Source organism: Tympanuchus pallidicinctus, unplaced genomic scaffold, assembly GCF_026119805.1.
Source record: "Tympanuchus pallidicinctus isolate F22 unplaced genomic scaffold, pur_lepc_1.0 scaffold1, whole genome shotgun sequence".
Taxonomy (NCBI): Eukaryota; Metazoa; Chordata; class Aves; order Galliformes; family Phasianidae; genus Tympanuchus; species Tympanuchus pallidicinctus.
In genome coordinates, this window is record NW_026294618.1 from 105,048,472 (window position 1) to 105,072,723 (window position 24,252).

A 24,252-nucleotide genomic window follows, 5' to 3' on the forward strand; every position below is an offset into this window, starting at 1 on the left:
CCCAGAATTTGTGGAACTCACAGGGCCCTTGTTCTGACTGTGTATCTTCTGTTGTTTCTGGTGATGAAGCTCAACTTGATAAAAGAGCATTAATATGAAATGTATTGATGTAGTATAGATCAGTATAGATAACATCAGTTATCAGTATAGATAACAACGTTTTATTTTTCATATAGTTTTGCATCAGAGACATTTATTGCCTCACAAAGGAATTCCAACAATAACCACTGATGAATATTTTGCTCTGCAGCGCCAACTTAAGCATTTTTAAAGACCGTTTTTGTTTAGTGTTTCAAAAACAACATGTTAAAAATGCTTCCTCAGACTTTTGTGTTTGTCAAAGTGACAGGTAAAATTTTGCTTAGAATGCTGTAAAATAGCAATGATGCAAGACCTTAATTTTAAAAAATGAAAATATTTTCCGGAATGTTTTATGTGATCACTACTTCTATTACTGCAGAAAGATGGAGTGATTGCTGTTTCCCAAACTAAACTGCCTTTGGATGATGTCATACACATGGATTTTCATGCCTCAGCAACTTCCTTCCTTGAGGCTGAAGAGAAAGATACTTTTCATCCAATATATAGAGGAGCTTCAAATGCTTTCCGTATTCGTCTATTTTGTATCGATGAGAAGTATGAAACTAGGTAAGTATGGATGACTGCTTACTGCTTTTCTAATCTTAGGAACGACTTTTAAAGTAATAGTTTTCAGACAAATCTGAAAGTGACAGCATGTGCTGCAGCCAAAAGTTAGATTCCTCTCACCTTTCATTTCCCCCCTTTTTTTTTCTTTTACTTTCACTGATAACTTATTGCAACTTTCAACCTCCAGCTACAACTTCCTATATCTGGTAAGACTGAAGGAAAAAAAGTAAGTTACTTTTGGTGCAGGAATAGTGGTTGAAGATACTAAAGAGCAGTACTGACACTTGAGGGATACCTGTCGTCGCTGATCGCCATCTGGACATTGAGCCATAGACCATCATTCTCTGGGTACAACCTTGCAACCAGTTCCTCATCCATCAAACAGTTCACCAATAAAGTCTACACCTTTCCAATTTGGAGAGAAGAATATTGTGGGGGATCATGTTTATGGCCTTACTGAAGTCCAGCTGGGTGACATCAGTATCTCTTCCCTTGTTTACTGAGGCAGTCACACCACAATAGAAGGCCATCAGGCTGGTCAGGCAGGACCTGCCCTTGGTGAAGCCGTGCAGGTTGTCCCATATCGCATCCCTGTCTTCCATGTGTCTTAGCATAGCTTCCAGGAAGGTCTGCTCCATGATCTTCCTCAGCACAGAGCCTAGGCTGACATATCTGTAGTTGCCTGTGTCATCCTTCCTACCCTTCATAACAATAGGTGTGACAGTGCCTCATCCTTCTTACTCTTCTTATAAGTAGGTGTGATAGTACCTTTTTTTCCAGTAATCAGGGACTTCACTCACTGCCATGACTTTTCAAATATCATGGAGAGTAGCTTGGCAAGTAAATCAGCCAGTTCCCCTAGAACTTTGAGATGCATCTCGTGGGGACCCATAGACTTATGGATGTTCACGTTCCTCAGGAGATTGCAAACCTTGCAGTGGGAGTGGCTTATTTCTTCCAACCCATCAGCTCAAAGGATGTGTGAAGAACAGTTGCCAGTGAAGATTGAAAAAAAAATGTTGAGAACCTTAGCCTTCTCCTTGTCTGTTGTTATCAGCCTGCTTATATTGCTCACAAGAGGGACGGTATGCCTTCTTGAACTTTCCTTTTGTTTATGATGTACCTGTCAAAGCCTTTCTTGATCTTTGCACCCTTTGTCAAGTCCAGTTCTAGTTGGGTCTTGGCCTTCCTAACCCCATCCCTAGCAGCATCCCTACACTCCTCCCAGGGCACCTATCCCTGCTTCCACTGCCTGTATATTTTCTTCTTGCTCTCCAGTTTGACCAGCAGGTCCCAGTTCAACCATGCCAGTCTCTTGCCTTCCTGTCCTGATTTTCTACACCCGGAGAGGAGAGGTCTTGTGCCCTAAGGAAAGATTCTTTAACGGTTTGCCAGCTCTGCTCTGTTCTCTGTCCTTGAGGGCAGATTCCCAGAGGTTTTGTTGACCATCTCCCTGAGGAGCTGCAGTTTGACTTTCCTAAAATTTAACATCTGATTTTACACTTTGTCTGTCCCATATCCCTCAGGAGTATGAACTCCACCATTGCATGGTCACTACCCAGGGAGCCTCCAATTCTGATGTCACCAATCAATCATGGTGCAGGAAGTCTGTTCAAGAATGGTTAATTTATGGACAATCTAAAAAAAAAATGATGCAGGGTAATTATTGCAGAATAAAATAACTTTTTAAAGTTATACTGAGGTGAGGAACTTACTCTGAAGTGATCTAATATGCTGAAATAGCAAAACAAAACAGTGATCTACTGTAACTATGTTGGGAAATAATCTGTCCGTAGGCTGGTTGAATTCTTTGCTCATAGCATCCTTCTTAAGATAAGGATCTGTCATTTCTTTGTCCACTTTTGACATTCTAGCTACCATAAGAACCACTGTTGTTTCTGTTCAAGGTATGTCGACTATGTTTATCACTGAACGCTGCAGTCCCTTTCTTCTTTCCCTGGAGACATCTCAGATTCCAAGATGAATATCTTCAAGAAGATAGCATTCCTTTGTAGTCTTCCCCTAAGATTAAGTCATACAGGATCTTCTCAGAGCTGAGGATTCTCTAGATTGTTATTTTATGGTATTTTCCACGTATGTTTCCCTAGCTTTCACTATCATGATCCACCTGTTTGTGAAAGAATCTGACCACTAGAAAAGCAAATATGTCTGCGATGATGATATGAAGCAATCCTGACTGTATCCCAGAATTTTGTCATGAGGGAGTTAGTGCTGACCTTCATAGCATGGATCCAGAAATAGTAATTTGGTTGTAATGTGGGTACAATTATATCTTAGCCCTTGAGGGAAATACACTGCTGAGGAATTTATGTTATCCAGTAGAGTTGCTAAATGTTTCCATCTCTTACATCTAGAGCTGTTATGTGGCTTGCTAGTACATATAAAGTGAAACATGAAGGAACTGAGCTGCGATTTTCTACCTACAGATGTTTGATACTTTCTTAACTCCTTCAAAATTCTTCTATCTCCATTCTTGAGTTCCTTGATGCCAAGAAGTTGCTGGACACCAGAGAATAGAAACATACACTGCTTTAGTGTTTTCCTTTCCTCTACTTACCTGTTTGCTTAACCAGTCTTAATTATGTATTATATGTATGTTGGCCACTCCAACGTTTCATATTAATTTCCATGGAAACTGCAACACATAAAACAATTTGATAGGGCAAATTCTCAGCTACAAAGCGCTGTTTTGCAACAGAGTCACCACCATTAGTTGTGCATTTTTACCAGCAATGAATAAGAGCCTGCATGCTGCACTCATCCAAATCTGCATGAGCAGAGGTGACAGCTGTGCATGGCTGTATGGAACATGGCTTGTCTTTCACATTGCTGTTGCCACTGCAGATATGCATCACCTCACTGTGCTCATATCCACCAGTTGCCCTCCATAAATCTTCAGTAAGCATCAGTGAATGTCAGTGGGTGCATTTTTTCTGCATCGAGCAATTTTGTGACACACCTTGCCTTCCTTGTCAGACACCATTTTGTCAGACCGCCCCTTGGCTGCCATCTGCTGCATGACAACAACATGGGAAGGTTCAGTCTCTACTGCCATACCACCAATATCTGCCTGGGTCAGCATAATAAAGTGGAGGCATTACTTCTGGAGCAGCCCTCATATAATACTCTAATCAAATGAGTATTTATACACTGTTAGTTTTCAAATTGTTCACTCAATCAGAAATATTTTAATTAAAAATGATTTCTCCTTCCATCCAGTAATAATGTTGCCATAGAAATTAAAGGGAACTTAGTTATTTTAATTACATGTTTGATGTGGAGAGGTTTTGCCATTATTTTTAGGTAACAGATATCCATATAGAACATCTTCAGAAGTCACATTTTGTATTATGGAGTAATATTACATAAAGCTTCATTTTAACTCTATTTGATAGGCTTTGATATCCTTACACAGAGGAGGATATGGATTAATTTGGTAGATTTATTAAGTCTTTTAAAACCCAAATGTCACTTTTCACTGTCACTGTGGAACAGAGCGTGGAAGTGCTCTAAACCAGTAGGTGAGAGGTAGAAAGGAATTAAGTATTTCTTACACTTACGAGGAAGTAAAAATTGAAATGTTTAGGATCTGCTTGTTATGCATGTTATCTAACCATGTTTACTCTTGGTTACAGATCACTGGATTTTTTGCATTATGTTTTCAAGCTTTTTCCAGTACGTATACCTTAAAGTTTTAAAGTTTGCTCACATGTTTATGCTTGGAGGGACAATAATGACAGCAATAGTACGTACATACAATGCCTGAGTAAATCAGTGACTCACAAGAGTGCACTATGGATTGCTGTCCTGTGCTGAGTTACCCTGAGGAGTCCGACTTCTCTTCTTGGCTGCTTTTGGGCTTTATGTATTGTGTGCATAGTTCTTTGTTTATGTTTTGTAGGTATGTTTCATAGCAGTTTATTTTTGTTTTTTTTTAGTGTCTAGGAAATGACACTATTAATGAAATCTGTAGTATTTGCCTATATGCTAAACCAGGAATGTTTGTGTTAAAGCTAAAGCCAGGCAAAGAAGATTGTGAATTAACAGTGCAGTAGCTATTTCACATTAACTCTCTGTGTAATCAATCTGTATCTGAGGCAACAAAGTATATTTTCTAAGGCATCCTTAATGCATACTGTAGCACTGTAAATTCCCTCTACAAATTCATGCATGGTAGCATCCTTTAGAGACAGCTTACCACTGATGCAGAAGTGGCCCTAGCTATTAGCATGTACAAAAACGCTTCTCACTTCCAAAGAAACTTCCCAAAGAAAGTGAACACAGAAAAGGATCTCAAATTTCTTAGCACTTTATCCATCCAACAGTATACCTGCCATCTGTAGTTTCTTGAAACAAAATGGCTCAATAAAATCACCAGATGTAATAAGAGAAATTAACCATGTGATATCCTTAAACTGCCTGCAAATACAGTGTGTGCTTGTGATGTGTGTGTACCCTGTAACGTATATGTACCAGAAATGGCAAATTAGGACAAACTGGACATCAAAGTATACATGAAGCTGATAAATGCAAGGTCAATCTGAGCTTGCATGCTGACTATTTGTTGAGGATTTTAGGGCATGCTGCTCTAGTTGTTGGTCTCACTTAGCTGCAAATGTGCAGATCCCAGAGAGACATACGTTGTCTTAAAATTCCAGTGCAACAGAATTACAGCGTAGAAGAAGAACCTATCAAGGAAAATAGGTTAGCTCTAAAGTTCTGGGCATAAGGAGTAATGTTTCCACTGAGGAAGAAAAGAAAAATGGGGAGAAGAAGGACCTTTAGGAATGCCAGGACAAGACTTTACTACTAGAGCTAAAAGACTCATTTCTGCAAGCTGAATTAATTTTGGATTTATCAGTTCCTTCGTGCTGCCTGTGCATCAAGCCATCTAGGTAAAGCAGCATTTGGAGTGTATGTACATTTTAAGCAAAGCATTCAGGTTATTTTCTTTTTATCCCCTGTAGTCAGAAGCTTCTGTGAAAAGCTGGCATTGAGATCACTGAGAGTCTGTATTCTCTGCATATATTTTCAGGACAAAGATTTCTGTATCATCCTTGTGCCACATTGTGTACCAGAGTTCCACCTGATCCAGAGTTTTGTTCGAGTTGCCCCTTCCTGTACTTCCCAGTTTGGTCGTGAGCTTTACGTGTTCCACTGTGCAGGACTGCTCAAGTGAGTCATGTGCCTCACAACAACAAATGAAGGACTCCAAATTACTTTTATAATTGCATCATCCAACCTAACATCAGATGTACATTCCTGCTTGCTCTTGCAAATGTGCATGGTACAGTGCAATGTCTTACAAATTGCCTAAATTACCCCAAAACTATTTGGTTGAATAGCTCAAGTCTGTTCCTGGAACAATTAGGCTTTAGCAACATTACTGCAACTGTCTCACTTCTTGTTCTGGAGTGAATTCTAAGCCTACTGAGATGTATTTCCACCTCCACATAACAGTATAATTGACAGTGTAGAAATACGGTTATAATGTCAATAAAATAAATTAATTAGTGACATAAATTTTAATTAAACAAAAAATGAGGTAATTAGGAACGTAAAAGCAAGTGGTCTTCTGACTGCCAACATTTCTGTAGTTGACATTATAGAAGAAAGAAAAAAAAAATGCAATAAAAGGATTCATTTAAAACTTGTACCTGTGTATCTTATCCAAGTTACCGCATTGAAGAACAAGGCCAACAGAGAAATGCTGTCCACCATTTGACCCTTTTGACTTGGATCAGCTTGAATAACATTAATATTTGAAAGCCAGGTGTAGATTTAGTTCTTGGAAGCATAAAATAGCTCTCTTGCAAAAGAGATTTGCAGTAATGTACATCTGAAACATACACACAGCAGTAACCTCGTTGTTGAGTATCTCTTTTACCTAAGTTATCTCTAGGTTATTTTTGGTGTTGAATCGTGTATTTCATTTCTTTCACATTCTGTGCTACTTTGTATGTTTCTACAGTCTGAAATACTGGCAAACTGGGATACAGAACCTCTCTGGTTATGATTCTTGTTACATTGCATTTAAGTTTTCCAGTGCTTTGTTTGTATGACAAATTGGCCCAAACACCAGTCTTAAATTTTTGGCACAACTGGAGATTTTCCCTTATGTTTCTTATAAATGTAGCTAAATACTACTTGATTTCAGAGAAATACTTCTGTTTTAATTGCATACTTAATCACCATTGATGGTATACAAATAGCTTGTGCAGGAACTGGCCAGCTACTCTTGGACCTACGCAGAAGCTTTTTTACCATGGGATGGAATTGAGCTTCTGTGTGTTATGTAAGAATCCAGCTGGCCAAAGATAAAGCCACTGGAGTAATTCCTGTTAATCTCAGTCACAGCTGTTCAGTAACAGAGCAGTAGGATTGGTAGTCGTGAGTCCTTTTGCGATTTTGATAAAAATTAAACTTGTTATCAAGGTTTTTTAAAGGACCTTAACATTTTGATTGCATTGTGCATATTCCAAGCAATACCCGAGCCTTTCTGTGGCAACAAAATAAGATTATTAGTTGCATTTTCCAGAACCTTTGCAGCTGTGCTGGAAAGGAGAAAGAAAAATCGCCTTCAAAAAAGATGTATAAGAAACCAGGTGAAGCTTTTAGAAAATTTCTATGCACAACTCAGTGCACAACAGCAGATAACTCACTTAGAAAAAAGTATGAAAAAGTAAAAGATCAATATATTGTACTTGCACCAAGAGCTTTCAAAAGGCATGTGAGTGAAAAGGACATCACATAAAATGAATTAAAAGGAAAACAGGGGTAAGAAGGTGGGAATCTGAAGACATGAAAGGGCAAAATCAGAAGAGGCACAGGCACAAAATGAGATACTGATTAGCAAAGGTTGGAGAAGGAGTAAGAAAAAGTGTTAAGTACACAAAAAGCAAGAGTGCAGCAAATGGAAGTATAGGTCTGCTACTTAACAGTGAAGGAGAAAAAATAACAGATGAGAAGGCATAGGCTGAACTGCTTAATGGGTACTTTCCTTCAATTTTCACTAAAAGGCATAATAATAATAACAGTGTCCTGGCTTCTGGGCAGTCAAAGGAACTGGGCATCTGAAGTGAGTTAATTCTTTGCTGGAAGAAAAATGAACCTGACCTTGGGTAGTCCTTCCTACTCTTTCATACTCACGATAGATCTGGTTGTTTTAACTATCCATTTATTTATTTTAAAGTGTTTATGTTATTTACACAACATAACATTGCATGGTGTTTTTCTAGCAATGAGGTACTAGAAATGTACCTCATTAGTGGTCCAGTTGCTTTCTTTTGAACACATGGGGAGGAGAACTCAAATCAATGGGCACAAGAGTGGCAGGAAGATGGAATGCTTATGGGTTGCAAAGTTAACCATACTGTTGGTCTTGTTGGCCTTCATCCTCATCACTTGTTTGAACTTCTAATTAACTGTCTTAACAAGTGTGGAAACTGAGCCAAAGCTCACTTAGAAATTGAGGATTAGATTGGTGTTTGGATGCCAGATGCAGGGTTTCTTGCAGAAATTAGTAATCAAATGTACATTCTCGAGCACTCAGGTAGTTGAGTTGAAAGTATTTGATGAGATTGAGCTGTAAAATTTGACATAACATATAATATATTTGGTAGTTATATGTTATTTTGAAGTAGCTGGTACTTATGGACTACTAAATAGATGTATTATAGATTATAGTTACGTGCAACCTGGTATAAGGAGCCTGCTTTGGCAGAGGGGTTGGGATAGATGATCTTTCGAGGTCCCTTCCAGCCCCTACAATTCTGTGATCCTGTGATATTCATTAGAACCAAAATCAATTTCACTGTAACTTAGGCTGAAAAGCTGCACATACAAGTTTAAATTTAAAACAAGAAAATCAGGAATTGGAGTTATACTACACAAACTGCAGGTTTTGTAAATTATGGTTGAAAGATCTTAATTCTTGGAAATGAAGTTACAGTTGAGTTCCTTGACAGGCTCATCAGTCGTGATAGCACAAGCCTTGTTCAACCAAGAATGGTCCATGTCTTTATCAGGCAGCAGAATAATTCCTCAGCTGCTGTAAATGGTCACTGAAGTAATTTTTTTTTCCATAAGCATTGGGTAGGAACATGTTTTCTAACTGACCTAGTTACATGCTGGTATATTCTTGTGTTTAGCTAACATGGTGGTTGTATGTATTGCACATGTTTATACCGTGTCACTGTAATGTGATTACTAATTGACACTTCTACATTTAGTAGTAGCATTTTATTCATGTAAATTTATCTTTGTTCATAAGTTTATCTTTGTTCTTTGAAGAATCAAAGCCTAACACAAATATTAGTAATTCATTTTGTAGTGGAAAAATTCCTGTGCAGCATTGATATTCCTGCCTTTCTTTGCTCATTATTTGGGAATGACAGTTGGCTCTGCTTTTTTTTTTTTTTTTTCTTTTCTTCCTCTTGTTTTGTTTCTTATTTCCTCTCTTTCTTTTCTTTCATTTTCTCCTTGTGTGTCAGTGCATAGCAATGGATTTTGTTCTTGCAGATTCTTTGCTTCCTGCCTTTACTTTTATGCTCATGGGCATGGGATTTTTGGATTGCAGGTATGCAAGTGTTTGTGGTGTGGGACTGGGCTGTAGGTGCTTAAGGACTAAGTGTTCAGCAGCTTTTAAAGCAGCATTCTTGAGTTGTTTTAAGCAGGTGTGTGATCTCTGCTACTGAACAGTGAAATATACAGCAACTGGAACAGCAGTCATAGCAATCAACTCCAGCTTCTAAAAGACATATTTGGTGCTTCACATCTTCACACACACAGGAAATGTAGTGCTTAATTTGTCATAAGGTAACCTTTCTTCCTTTCTGTTTTTTGTTTTGTTTTGTTTTTTAATAGGTCTTTTAATGTAAGAAGAGCAACAAGCAATGATATACTTGGAGTCAAAATGCTCATTAAAACACTGACCTTGAATGAAAGTATATTGAGTGACTTAAATACATTTATTGTGGCTCGCAGGGATCCAGTGAGTATTTGCTGTAAATATATTTAGAATACAGTGGATACATACTGATAAATATATTTACAATTTGTTATGTTTCTCTAAACTGGTGAACTCTATCTATGTAACCAATTGGTACCAACAATTGGTATAGGCTGTATGCAGCTTGACTAGATGGTTAAGCCTATTTGTGGCCTACACCAATTAATCATTCCATTCCAAACTCCTCAAATACAGAGACACAAACAAGCTGGATGCATTTTTTTTTTGGCCATTGACAGCCTGACAGTTTCTTTTCTTGCACATAAATCTGATTGCATGATGAACATGTACATGTTCTTTGTTATATGATAGTGGCTTCTTTTTCCTTCCAGTAATGCACCCAGATATATGCCCATCAAACCATAGGAAACATGCATTTTTTTTTCATAGTGGAACGTGCATAGACAAAATACTGTTAACATTACCAATCGTGCAATTGTAGAAAAATCCATTTTATGCTACAACTGATGAAAACTTTATCTATATATTAACAGTATTTCCTAAGATCTGACCTTAACCCAGTGGCGGAGCATATAGCTCTGCTATAGCAGCTAGATGCTAAACTAAGCTTTAGTCCAGCATGGTTTCAAGTATATAGGTATATATGTATACGTACATATTGTTGTCTACTATATACTGTTTGAACTTTATACCTTAAGGTAAGAGAGAAGGATTGAATTGGTGTAGTGCATAAATATATACTGGGAAAATATTTTAGCTGTGCTTATGTGGTGAAATACATGTTTAAGATAACATGACAAGATCAGTAATAACATAAGAACTGTGTTTATGATGCTGTTGCCTTACAGGATGGGACCCCAGTGCAGGCATTTGTAGCAGAAGTTTTGGATCAAATAGTTGGCATTTCTGTCATTAGAGATGAAATGGTAAATTCTACTTATATTTTCCCCATTTGTTATATCTGAATCATATGAAAAAATGCTAACAATCAGCCCTCGGCACCAAAGGCTGAGTTCTGTGCTTGCCACTGTACAAATACCTAACAGAAAATATACATAAAAACCACTGGTTCTTTGTCTCTTTGCTACGTAGACAGCATCACTTTATTTCTCACAGACAGTGATTGACACACACATGAAAAAAATCATCCTGATAGTTGCAAGAAGCTTTTTGATGGGTTCCGAAAGTACAGACATCCTGCATCCCTGTTTTGCTCTTTAGTGCAAAGTCATTCTTGCTCTAGCTGTTAGGAATCACTTATTTTACCCCCTGATTTCCAAAGTGGTTTTGCTAAGCCTACTGTGAAAAGTAGCAGCTTTCCTTTTAGATTTACTTTCTTAACCTTTTTCCCCACCGGTGGCTTTTGAGTGATTATAAATTGAACTTAACTTCAAAACGTACAAACAAAAAACATGCTCTAATGGAGTACCAAAGAAAGAAAAAGTTTCACATTATTCTTGGAAAGTAGTGCTCTTTAATTCTTTGTGTTATGGCCTTCTGCTGATGAAAAGACAGATTTAAGATCTTTCAGCAGCTCTAGTGCTTAGTTCTTAAACTAAGGAGTTATTGCTTCTATTTACAAAAGTAACACTTATACTAAGGGCCTTGAGTTAAAAGGATGCTGCAATTTCTTGAGTGTATAAGTGTACAAAATTCTCAACTTCTCACTTCAATGTGGAAAATTTCTTGGAAGGTATTTCTTGCACAGTTCTTTTCTAAAGTTTTCCTTTTTTGGTTTAAGTTTTGTGAGGAGACAGCCTAGACTTCTGTCTTAAGTCAGCAAAACAGAGGTGTTCTCTTTCTTTTTTCATGAATGCCCATTAATCTGTATCAGACATTGCTGTGAAGGAATCATATATGCATTCCATGTAAATAAAGGTTGCATACAGAAGAATGGATTTTGATACAATGAAAAGATTTTCGAGAAAAAATGTGTTCAGTCAGTCTGCTTTAGTTGTATAATCCTCAATGGAGCTTCATTTCAGTGTTCTTAATTCTGAAATTGATATAAAATGACCTCATTGGCACTTGCTAAAATATCATAGATACAGATTTTTAATCACTGCTCATTTCCAGATTCTTGTTTTCCAGGACACTGTGTATATTCAAACACATTACAACATTGAAGACTTCATTCGTTTTAATGACTACCAGCAAGAGGAACATGGAGAGCTTTACCACTTTGTCTTAAATCCAATATTTCGTCACTATACCAAACACTTTCTAAAGGAAATTCTTCGCTTGGCCCACAAATCTTCTCTTTTCTACCCTGTTTATCCACAGTATGCAGAAGGCAAGGTAAGAATGAAGTTATTTCTATTTTATGTATTGAGTATTATCACATTTGCTCATTTGATTCTTTTTGCTTCTATGACTGATGGAAAAAAGGAATTTTCTTGGTAACCTGAAGCAAATTGTGCTTTTTTTTCTTCTTGCATCATGTAATCTGCATTCATAGATACAGCTGTCACTTAGAAGGTTTAGTCCATAGTGCTGTCAGCAGTGCACACAAGTCAAAACTTACTCAATATCTTCAGGAAGCATTTGGAGGAGCTAAGTTTGAAGTGGCCTTGGCTTTGGCCCTTTCTTTGCCAAGACTGTGAAGAGAGAAAAGCTCTTAGGGGGTGGCTTCTTCTGAGCTGAATCACTCTTTACAAGTGCCTGTTTTTTGGTTGAATTTAGAAGATCCGTAGGGCATCTGTTCTCTAAACATAGTTAGATATCTTAAGTTACACACATTAGTATGTTGCCCTGGGAGCAGCACAGTAGAGGAATAATGTATTTGGTACCTCCTCGTTTGTTTCTACGTGAAGTATGTATACTTCTCACCCACATAGATTCTCATGTTGCTGTTGCCTCGTGTGTTGTCAGCCCCTCTATAAATGTGCTGTAGTACTGATAAGCAAGTTTTCCCAATAGATCTGTTCCAGGATGGGGTAGCAATGCCCAATCCTGCCTAAGTAGGACCCTGTGTCTGAGTTGAAAGTCGTAGTTTGTGTGACTTCATTTCTGGCCCCTGTGTTGGATGCACCATTGAAAAAAACCAAAGAACTCTCATAACTCATCATCTGAGGAGACCAACATCATGATTTACTTTAATTGCTTTCAATTCAAATCAGTTATCAAGCATGTATAAAATGAGAAGGAATAATGCACATATAACAACTTTTTTTTTTTAAACAACCTGTATTTCTTGTCATAGTTTATTACCAGATCCTAATCAAGTTGTGCTGTCTCACATACAGCTGCTCAGCTGCATAATAAATTTTGAGAAGTACCCCTATTTGTTTAGATTCAGATTGAAGTAGAGGGCAGGGAAAAGAAAAGAATGCTTTCACTGAGCACAGTACAACATGAGCATATTAAAAACACATCCAGTTGGTTTGCAAGAACACTTTAGAAATGATTAAGGTACTTCAGACTGGTTTTTACCAGGGGGATTTAGGCATCTCATCGTTAGTGAAAATTTAACTTGTACTTCTGCAAGGGCCACCTAAAAACCATAAACACCTAATGCTGTGTGAGAAAATTCATTTCCAATAACGTAAGTTGTAGAAGCAAAAGAAAAGATGATTTAAAAAATATCCATAGCCATATACAGCTAGTATCTGACCTGGTCACTAAGCTCCTGCCAGAGTTAATGGAGAAAACACAGTGCATCCAGAGGACAGTTCATCAGTCATAACTACCAGTCTTAGGACAGGAAGAATTGCCCTCTGGAGATGCTCACCTCTTCAGCTCTAGGGAGGTGTCTGCATGGCTAGCTAGATTAAGCTCCTATCTTCTAGATGGTGACTTATGTGTTTTTGAAATTGCCACCCTTTTTAACATAGGAATTTTGACAGATTGAGCAGGTCCATTTTCAGAAGGGTGTATTTTCCTGCTTCTCCAGTGTGCATTTTGTGGAGTTTTATGAAGTGTTCTCTTGAGAAACTAATGTCCTCCTGTAGCATTAGGTTCTCAGGTTCTTCAGAGGTACTTAGAAAAATGCAGTTTAATGGCAATGGATGGAAGAGAACTTAAACCTTACTAATAATTCCAATTTGGTCTACATCTAGATTAAATTATCTCTAGGTCACTTTAGCTCATTGTTGCTTTATAATAAATGGGTAAGAGTGATATTTCACTCAGTTCTCCATGGTGTAACACTCCTTTTCTTTTCAATATTTCTGGATGGAATGGTACTTCAATGTAATTTAGTTTGCATTAATGCTCATTCTGTATTTCCTGTAATTCTCCTGTATTTTTTTTCCTTTTCATGTCATAAGTTATGATGGAGCCAGTCATGCTGTAATAAATGGAATAAAGCTACTTCTTACGGTCCATGCTGGTCTTATTAACAGTCAGGTTTTCATTCACTTCAAGTTTATGCCAGTTTATTAACATTTATCACTTGGATTAAATTGACATTTTAGTTGGTATAGTATTTTTACATAAATTCATAACCATTCTCTGCCAAACAAGCAAAGGTTAGCAGTAAGCAGATAACATAGCTTAATGAGGTCAAATCAAGCTGATTCATGATCACTATGGAGAAAAATATCCTCCCGGGGAAAATACTTGTGCTGAAAAATCCTATAAACCAAACCACTTGTTTATCTGTCATTCCCACAGAGATAGTAATGTAATTACACTCATAATTATCTTCATTAGTGTCAGGAATTATCTGCAATTCATTCCTCTGCTCTGAGTATGTTTGTTTATTTACTGATTTTTCTCTCAGATTTAGCCAACAGAGCTAAGAATTCTGTATTTGCAAAGGCACACAACAGACATCTGTGATGTGCTGTTCTGACATTCTCTCTGCTGAAATATAGATCACTGTCTTTCAGTTTCAGAATCCCTTTGCCCATTCCCTGACATCTGCCCTTCATTACATGGTTCCCGTGCGACCAAGACGACAGATTGTCTATCCTCTGGAAGAGCTTGGCATAAACGCTCCATCAGAGCAGGTCTCCAAGGATCAGGTGGGTAACAGAAGCAGCAGCAGGCTGCCAGAGGGGCAGACTGCCAGCTAATGCAGGGTTTGGCAGATGGGATGGCATTACCAACTTAGTGTTGATAGGTTGCTTCTTAATTACATCCAACATGGTGTCCATACCCTTACGATCCCAGCTTTTCTTCTATACAACCACTGTTTTTTCTAAGCTTGAGTTTAAAACATATTGCAAACATCAATCACTAAGCTGTAACTACTAATATATGCTTATGTTTTAACGATATTTTTTCCATAATGGTACTTTCAAACTCACGAAACATTTTAAATGTTACGAGTTAAGTGTGTGTGTTATGCTCCTCAAGTGGAAAAAATACAATTTTACGATTCTGATGTTTTCTGTAGAAATTACTTAGATCAGTGTATTTTTCGTTCTCAGTCCTGAAGTCAGGTTTCTTCAGTGCATAAGATACCTTCAAAAATAAGTAAAAATACCAGGAATAATTTAACAGCAAAAGAACCCACGTTGTTTTCACTACCAAGCAGTATCAAACATACCCACGCTTAATGCAGGAATTTATTATATAACACTCATGCAGTTGTAACTTGTTGGTGTCTTACTATTTGGTTTGTTAAACAACAACTACTATCTCATCACTAAAATGTGATGTGAATACGTTCCTTATAAAAGTAAGTAGTGAAGCTGAAATACTACGAAAAAAACCCAATTAGTGACAGATACTCTTGGTAGATAGCTATAATTTATGGAAGAAATGTCATTAGAGAGTTTTATGTGTGTCTCATTACTTCCAGACGGCTGAGATAGGTTTCCATATGATGTTTTTAGTGATGTCCTTTTCACAGTCAATTTTTTACTTCCAAAACTCTACACTTGGCAGCAATTGGCAAAGCAAAATCCAGAACATGGCTGAGGCCACTGAAATGACTTTGGTGATGTCTCTCTCTCAGTATATACATCCCTACATACCTCTTCTTTACAGAATAAGCTCTCTAAGGCTTTTCTTTAAGCTAATTCCTATTTTATTTTTAAAATGCATTGTTACCAGCTCAGTAGAAGAGCTCACTGTAGTGTTTTTGTTTGAGTTAGAAGATCACAGACCTCCAATTTTTGAGAGATTTGCTCATCTGGTGCCTGCTCTCTTCCTGAGTTCTTTCTACAGATTTCTTGAGAGTTGCAAGTAGTGAGATAATTGTTTTAAATCTCCAGAGTTTGTGTTTCTACTGAATAAAATACACACATTTTCACTAGCAAAGTTTTGCTGATTTGAAAAAAAAAAAAATAGGTAGTCACTCTGTAAGTATCTCTGCATATGCACCAGCATTAATTATGTATTTTTGACAGACTGTGTTCTGTCAAAACTGACATCTGGGCTTGATCCCTAGGCAGTAACTTGAGGATAAAGCTAGTCCTATACTGCTGCCTATAGTTTTCTGAAATACCAAGAACTTGAAACCATACAAAGATGAACTGACTCTTCTGCTGAGTGAATGAAATGACCTTTGGCCAGCATAGTTGGAAAAGCTTTTTAGTTTAAGAGGTAAGCTACCACAAGGGACTGCATATGCTAGTGAAAGTAAGAAGCTGTTGCTACTTTCAGATCTCGGATGTTTCGTAAGCTCTGGCATGTAGCCAGGCATAAGGCATTTGCCCACTCTTTCAAGTTGCAGAAAGGATGATTGATGCAAATCAATAGTCTTGCTCTTTCCTACAAAATGCTGCGGCTGAGCTGCAAATAAAATGAGGTGTATCTTTGTAAAGTAAGTGTAATCAACTTCCAGTAGGCTCAGAGTTATCATACCTGTGCATTACCGCAGCAATCAAAAGGCCTGCTCAGACACTCTGTAAACAGAAAGGCCCAATCCCTTTTTCAAAGACTCCAATATCCTACCAAGGAGTTAAATATGATAATTCTGCCAAATAGAAAGGTTGAGAATTGTCACCTCGAAAAACAGACGGATTTTGGTCATGGGTAGAGATGCTAGCAGGCTAGAAAGTGAGGTAAGAGGAAAAATGGAAAAGAATTTTGGAATTTAAGTGCGGAGAAGAGAGGGAAAGGCAAAAGGCAGAAGAATAAGCTGCAATAGGAAGTAGTGTGGGAAGCTGTCTGAGGCAGGCACCTGAACAGCAGTAAGGAGAGAATGTCCATTACATCTTTGTTGGGGTGGTTTCAAACATGCTATTTCCCAAGCTGTTGTGTAGATAGAGGCTAGATCTTGCAAGGTCTTAAAACTTTTGGGCAAACAAGGATTCCAAGTATTTGAGACAACTACTCCTTTCTCTACCGTGTCTCTTCTGGCTCACCAAGCTTATTTTAACAGAGAGGGCTTTTCTTTCTTATATGTAAAAATCCAAAGCATTTCTTTCTAACCTTAGCCCATCCCTGCTTTGTTTCTGAAAGCAGGAAGATTGGTTATTATTGTAATTGTCATTTTAAGTAGCTCTGCAGTGGTGGCAGTTTTTTCACATGCATTTACAATCTTTTTATTGTAATGTATCTCAAGTTTGGAAATAGATAATTTTCATTTGATTGCCCTCCTTAAGTAATTGCTTGAGTATCTCTCTCTTATGATGGAGATGATTGTAATGAAATTCTTGCTTTGATACCCTCAAGATGCCCCTTGATATCTAGCCATCAACATCTGCTGCTCATCCACTGCTCTAGCAGCTTTTTGCCTTCCTCTTGTCCCAGCCTTTTTTTTTTTTGAGTCGTCTCCTTTTCTTGCTGCAAAATTTATTTTTCACCAGTAACAGCTTGGGGCTCAGCAGCTCAGCCATTCAGTGTCTGAGCACAGTTCTTGATTTGTGCATACGTTATCTCCATAGGCCATTAGTGGCTTAGTATCAGAGAGAGAGTGCACAGTGGGAGCCTGGGGGCTCAATCAATTTGCATCCCTCTTTAGTACTTTGCAGCCTGCTTGTGAGCATGAAGAGATTCATTTGTAAATAGTGACCCAGTACAGATAAACGGGACCAAGAATGACTCTCTTCTGTTTCCTTCCTGCAAAGCCAGAAGCTGAAGCATGATCTAAATCAGGAAAGCTTCGCCCTCAGCTTATTCCCACTTGTTACCAGTCCAGGTGGATCCTGGCTGTGCAGGTGAGACGTGGCTTTCCTGCAGGTCTGGATTAGTTGTTGTAGACAGATGAGCACCAGAAATTGTTTGTTTGTCTGTGGTAACTTGTTCTTCTCAGCCCTCTGTCAAAACTCTCTGATTAGTGTAATAAAGTGCCTGGAAAAAGAAAAAAGAGGAAAAACCCATGTGCCACTCTGCATGAATTCCTGGCCTGCTCACTCCTCCTGCTTTTACCGATACAAGCTGGGGGATGAAAGGATGGAGTACAGCCCTGCTGAAAAAGACTGATATTGGTGGATGGCAGCTGGACATGAGCCAGCACTGTGCCCTCTGCATCCCAGCCCAGAGAGCCAGCCACATCCACATCCAAAGCAGCATGGCCAGCAGGGTGAGGGAGGGGATCTGCCCCTCTGCTCTGTGCTGTGAGACCTCACCTGGAGCACTGCGACCAGATGGGGAGTGCTCAGTACAGGAGAGACATGGAGCTGCTGGAGAGCGTGCAGAGCAGAGCTGCAAAAATGATCCAGGGATGGAACACCTCCCTGCGAGGACAGGCTGAGAGCTGGGCTGTGCAGCTGGAGAAGGGAAGGCTCCAAGGTGACCTTTCAGTACCTAAAGAGAGGTATAAGAAAGAAGGTGATCCTCTTTAGCAGGATCTGTGGTGACAGAACAAGGGTGCATAATCAAAGAATATTAGGCTGTTATAATCACAAAAAAAAAAACCCCAAAAACAAAAAACATGAGAGTTAGGCAAAGCAGACTATGATAACAAAGGAGAATAAATAGAAGGCCTACCCCTATCCTGGGCTCACCCTCAAAACACCAGCAGAGCTCCTTCTCCACTGGCAGCCAGCTCTTAAATAGGTCTAGGAGGGCTGCAGCCAGGCTCCATCCTTCCGGCATCACAGGTGAATTGCCTTCAGCTGTGCTCCTCTGGCTGACTCATGGCTCGCCTCAGGTGATGAATCAGAGGTTCAAGCTGTGGCTCAGCAGTTCCCATACAAAGGGAAAATGGTTTCATGCTCAAAGAGGGGAAATTTAAGTTGGATATAAGGAAAAAGTCTTCTACAGTGAGGGTGGTGAGGCACTGGAACAAATTGCCTAGAGATATGGTTGATGCCCCATCCCTGGACGCTTTCAAGGCGAGGTTGGATCAGTCCCTAGACAACCTGATTTAGCTCTGCGTGTCCCTGTTTATGGTAGGGGAGTTGGACTATATGGCCTGTAAAGGTCCCTTCCAACTCTAAGGATTCTGATTCCATAGTTCTGTGAACTGAGTTTCAGGGTGCCTAAGACAGCATGAGTTCTTCTTTCTGGTGTCTCTCTGGGAGAGCTCAGCATAAGGTTAAGATACTCACTTTTAAGGCAGAAATGCATCATAGAGGAACATAAATTAACTGAGTTATGCAACCACCCTTGTCTCTCCTTGTTCTTATCCTATTTCTCTTCTTTCAGTGTTGTTTCTAGTTTTAGCCAGGCTTCTGATCTCTGGTTAAGGTGACTGTGACTCCAAAGAAATAGAGTTTTGGCACTCTACCTGTTCTTCCTCTCTGTTGCCTGGCCTTGTTATTAAAGCTTTGCCTTGGTTTTAAGGCAACTCCAAGGTTGCTCTTCAACCACAACTCCGTGCTGCTTCATCTTGTACTTCAGAAGACCTGTCTCTTCCAAGCACAGGCCATCCATTTCCCAAAGGGCTGCAAATTCTGATGACCGTAGTAAGCTTCCTGTAACAGTCAATAATGACAGAGTATGTTTTTACCCCTCTCCTTGAGATGGAAAAGATATTTCACTGCTGATTTTCTTTGTTTCTACAAAACTCTCATCCCTTTCCTGAAGAGACTGGGATAAATCAGTGAGGATTTATCAAGAAGGCACAGAGGGAGCAGCCTTAAACTCCCCAGTCTCCCACTGCAGCCTTCTGAAACGACACTGATGCTCATGGCCTTATTTGCGTTTAGTCCTGAAGCGCCCAGCTTTTGGGATGCCTGCTCAGCCTGCTCTTTTGCAGCAGGCATATCAGAGGCCCAACATATTAGCTCAAAATTGCATGAGGCCGCACATCTGCCATGCTACAGCGTTCCGTGACACAGACACAAAAAAACTCCTGTCTGCTCATTAGATCAAACACTTTCTACAGCTGTTCAAAATCAAAAGGAAATCTCTGATTTTTGTATTCTGAGTCAGTAAACAGTATTGAAAAGCCAACTGGCAGAAGATCCAAAGATTCAAAATCTTAATTCCCACAGTGTTAAAACAGATTAGATTATTATTGTGTTTTGCACATCTGTCAGTCGCTTCAGTCGTGTTATGTTAGAAAACAGTTGGTTACGACTAATACTAAATAGAATGCTAAATATTGTATGAAGTGCTGCTGGCCTTTAAGGTGCCTATAATTATTGGTGGAGTAGAAAACTGTAGATAATGAAATAATTTTTAATGATATCTTCATAAATAAACAATTTGTAAACTTGTTTGCTTTCTCACCATCTGGGAGCATTCTGTTATCCATCTGCTTCATGTAATTATCAATAAAAGGGATATAATTAACAAGAATAACTGATCCACAACGAAGAACAAAAATGCCACACATCCGTCAAATCATTGTTTCTGCCCTTTCCTTATTATTCATGCTGTTGGAGTTATTATATATATGTTTGTGTCGTGGTCATATTCAACATGTCAGGTTACACTGTGTGGCTCAAAGCTGTTTTTTTCTGCTATAGCTCATAGAAAGAAGGCTGAACAATTAAAGTTTACTGTAAGTCCATGCAATGTTGTATTAAAAAAAAAAAGAAAAAAAAACAACACAAAACCTGTCTCAATTAATTTTGTACTCTTGAAGTCATGCCATAGGTGCATTAAAGGAAATGTCTGAATTGGGACAAGTGAGCAAAGGAGGGATAGGTGAGAATCCAGAGTGAGATGCTATACTCAGTCTCAGGCTGGCTGAACCAGTCTACTTTACACTTGTTCAGGAGTTGAGCATTGCCAGGATGGCCAGGCAGTTGTCCAGGAAATGACAGGGGAATATTGCTTGGTGCTTCCTCCTACCATAGAAGCAGCACTTCTGTACGTGCCTTCTCTCCAAAGTTATTCAGTCATAAAAGTTGAATTACTAAGAGTAACTAAGAAAAGCCATTGGTGCTATTTTACTTCAGACCTGTCTGCTCTGCCCCAGAGTGCATTCTGACTTGTGTTGAAACTTCTGTTGAAAATCTGTAGTAATAGGAGGTTTCATTCTGGCTCGGTTTATTCTATTGGATTGAAGTGAGGCAATGGAATATTTGAAAAGTAGCTAAAACTGGAAGGTTTTTGGTGTTCCGTTTTCTGTTTTGTTTTCTGATCGTAAGCCTCTATTAAGATAGTGGAGGATGATTGTAACAAAAGAAAGCATGAAGCAGAATGGGCAAGAGAATTCCCTGCTTTTTAAATATAAAGACTGATGTATCAAAAACAGAAGCATTCCTACGTGTTACAATTTGTATATGAACACATTGGTATTATAAACAAAGGCTTGGCATACAGTTTTCATTTAACCAGTAATGTATTATTAATTTTTAAAGACATAACTGTTGCTTAAGATGCTATTGTGCCCGAGTAATGAATTTTTAATGCTTTTGTAGTATGTGCATGGATTAAAATCCATTATTTATTGTACCTCCACTTGCTCGATGAAGGTGATGATTTTATAGCACCAGTAGTCATGCAAACACAGTCATTCTGAACTGATGGCTGATAATAAATTTCCTTACTGTAAATGTCAGTCGGTTTTGTGCGTTGCTGCCATTACATCTTGTTTGGAAGGCTGAGTATTACACAATTATGGGAGGCACCAGATGGCATCATTAACAGGAATGCTCTGAATGTTTACCACTTATGTGCATGTGTGAAATTAAAAGTAAGATGACCTATCTTTATTTTGAAAGCATGATGTCAGTGCCATACAGGTGTTAATGACATTTGCAGCAAACTGAAACAGTCATTTCTGCTCAAAAACATGTCAGACTTGTTTTAAAGCATTTTCAAAGCATTTCCAAAGAAAGACCTTGGAAGTGGTATGATTTCAGATTGCAGGGGGAGTGCGGATGTTTTTTTTCCAAAGAAAGGTAGTGTTGATTATTGAAGTGAAGTAGTGACAGCAGCTGCAGTCACCAAAATGGCTACCACAGTAAGCTGAGCTCAATCTCCTCTTGTACCCTCATACTGTTTAGTAGCTGTTTTAATTATTTTTGGTATGAAGTCTGATGATTATCTGTCTCTTAAATTTTATTTTTTAAGGTTCTTAATTCTATACATTTCTTACATTCTTCAATACATTCAGTAATTTAGGAAAGTGATACTTTTGCCGATATGAGTATGTCTGTTGAATAGGTGCAGTGGACAGAGATGCTTCTTCCTTCTCCCATTCCAGAGCATACACAGGCCTGTTCTGAAATGGTACTGGGGAAGTTGTGACGTGCTGTGGTGCTGTTCTCTAGTGGTATCTGTTTACAGATGTAGCATTACTTTCCTCAAGAGAAGTCCCCAGAAGGAAACCTTTCCAAGCCAGCCAGTGTAGACTGAATTTTCCAGTTAAGCCCTGCCAGGGATGTTGAGATTCTTCACAGAACTTTCTGGGGCTGAAACAGAGGTGAGGCAGGACTTGCTTAAAATCAATACCTAACGAGGTGTTCCTATCTTTGTGGAAAAACAATCATTTCAGGTCTGGAACTGCTAGTGATATGATCAGTTATCTGTAATTTTGCTGTTTGTAAGTCATTCCTTATTTTATTTTTTTTTATTCTAATCCAAGGCAGTGTACTCAGTGTGTACACAAGAGATCTGTAATTAAGCGTGAGAAGTTAAGGAAACATTTTTAAAGTTAATAATGAGACCTTGGCCCTTACTGAAAGAAAGTATTCTTCCATAACTATTCACCTTTAGTGCCAGTTTTCCCATTAATTTTGAATGGCTTCAGTTCAGACTCTTAGACCCCAACTTCTCTTGTGATCAGATCAGAGCTTTAATTTAAAATGACTACATTTGCAGTCTACTTTTTTCACTTTGGAATTGGAGCAGCTTAGTAGAGTTTAAGAAATTATGCCACTAAGAGCAGGATTTGAAGAACTGAAGCTTCAGTCTTATCTGTGCAAGAGAACAGAGCACCATGGCTCTGCTTTTAGTGCAGAGAAGTGCTTGGGACCAAGCCTCAGGGTCCTGCATGAGGGACCAGGACTTGGAAGGAGCCTCCTGCTTCTGCCCTCTGGAAATACACAGTAAAGAATAAGCATGGAAGTGCAAGGCTGTGTAGGTTGGTTATTCATCTAGTGTTCTGATGTCTTAGAAGTTTGTTCAAATAACTTGTTTAAAGGTGAGATTTACCAAAATGAATTAAGTCATGTGGCTGTTGCTTTTCAACTTCTAAACTATTTGGCCCATTTTTTTTTTCACATTATCTCATTAGCATTTTATGTCAGTCTTAGGCTACTAAAGAAAATCTTCCCGATTCAGCATCTGTGTGCTTTAAAGGAATACAATCCAGGAGCTCCTGGGTGCTCAGCTTCCGAGGCAATTTGAATTTTGTTGGTACAGTCACTAACAAATATGAAGAACTTGCTTGGCTTGCCTGCAGTTTTGCCTGGGGCAGCTGGTACACTGAATTATTCAAATAGAGAAACTATGGCTATTCTTGCTGAGAAGGCAAGGAAGCTGTTACTGGTTACGGGTGAATTGTGTTCTCTGGGGGAAGGCATGTCGTTGCAGGGAGCTGGCATGATTTAAACGGCTGACATGCAGAGGAGCAGAACTGCACAGCCAGCGTGCCAGGAAGCATGCAGGCCACAGGGAAAACACAAGGGAGAGCTTGGTTCCTCGAGCCTGCAGCCCCTGCTTCTTACCAGTGCCACAGAGCATGGCACAAAGACGCACGCTAGGAAGCTGCTGATCCCTGCCGCAGCTGCCAGCGCAGTGCGAGTGCCAGAGAGGTACCCAGCGGAATGCTTTCTGTGCCAGCTTCCCCGGAGCACCTCTGCCCCTGCAAAGCAGATCCATCTCCATGCGGATGGGCATGGGTAGGCGAGGGCTCAGCGCCAGCCCCGGCCTCCTCAGCAGGGCCAGGCTGCGACCACTCACTCATAGCAGCCTGGCACCGTGGCCCGCCTACAGGACGCTCCCCGGGAGCACTTTGGCATAGGATGGGGCCACCTGAGCCACCGCTCTCAGCAGTGCTGTCAGTTAGAAGCGCTGTCTGCTGGGCTGCTGGCAGCACGTGGAGCCCTTATGGATGCTGGGTTTGTGTGTGAGATGGAGGCATCTTCTAGTCAGACGACTGAGGGATTATTGATAGCATTATCTGATAGACTTTGGGATCAGCTAACAGCACTGGTGAGCAATGTGCACAGCTTTGTCAGCCCAGTATCCATTCTAGTTGCTATTTGCAGAGTAATTCCAAGAGCTAGGATTTTTCACTCAGTGCGTTGTTTCTGTTGTGTCTCCTTGGTGCCTTTTATCCCGTGCCCGGCTGTGTTTCTCTGTGATACAAGCTTGGAGCTTACTGGGAGCAGTTCTGTGCAAGGACTTCCAAAGAGCAGGATGAGGAGACT

General features: G+C 39.3%; 1 protein-coding gene across 1 annotated transcript in view; it reads left to right on the forward strand.

Moving 5' to 3' along the window:
• The window catches only part of CFAP61 (cilia and flagella associated protein 61), a 90,605-nt gene that overhangs the window by 22,423 nt on the left and 43,930 nt on the right, over window positions 1-24,252 (forward strand). The window contains 7 exon segments of the mRNA XM_052678279.1: window positions 461-648; window positions 4,305-4,344; window positions 5,705-5,844; window positions 9,535-9,661; window positions 10,489-10,566; window positions 11,732-11,938; window positions 14,473-14,607. Coding sequence (XP_052534239.1) covers window positions 461-648; window positions 4,305-4,344; window positions 5,705-5,844; window positions 9,535-9,661; window positions 10,489-10,566; window positions 11,732-11,938; window positions 14,473-14,607 — 915 coding nt within the window.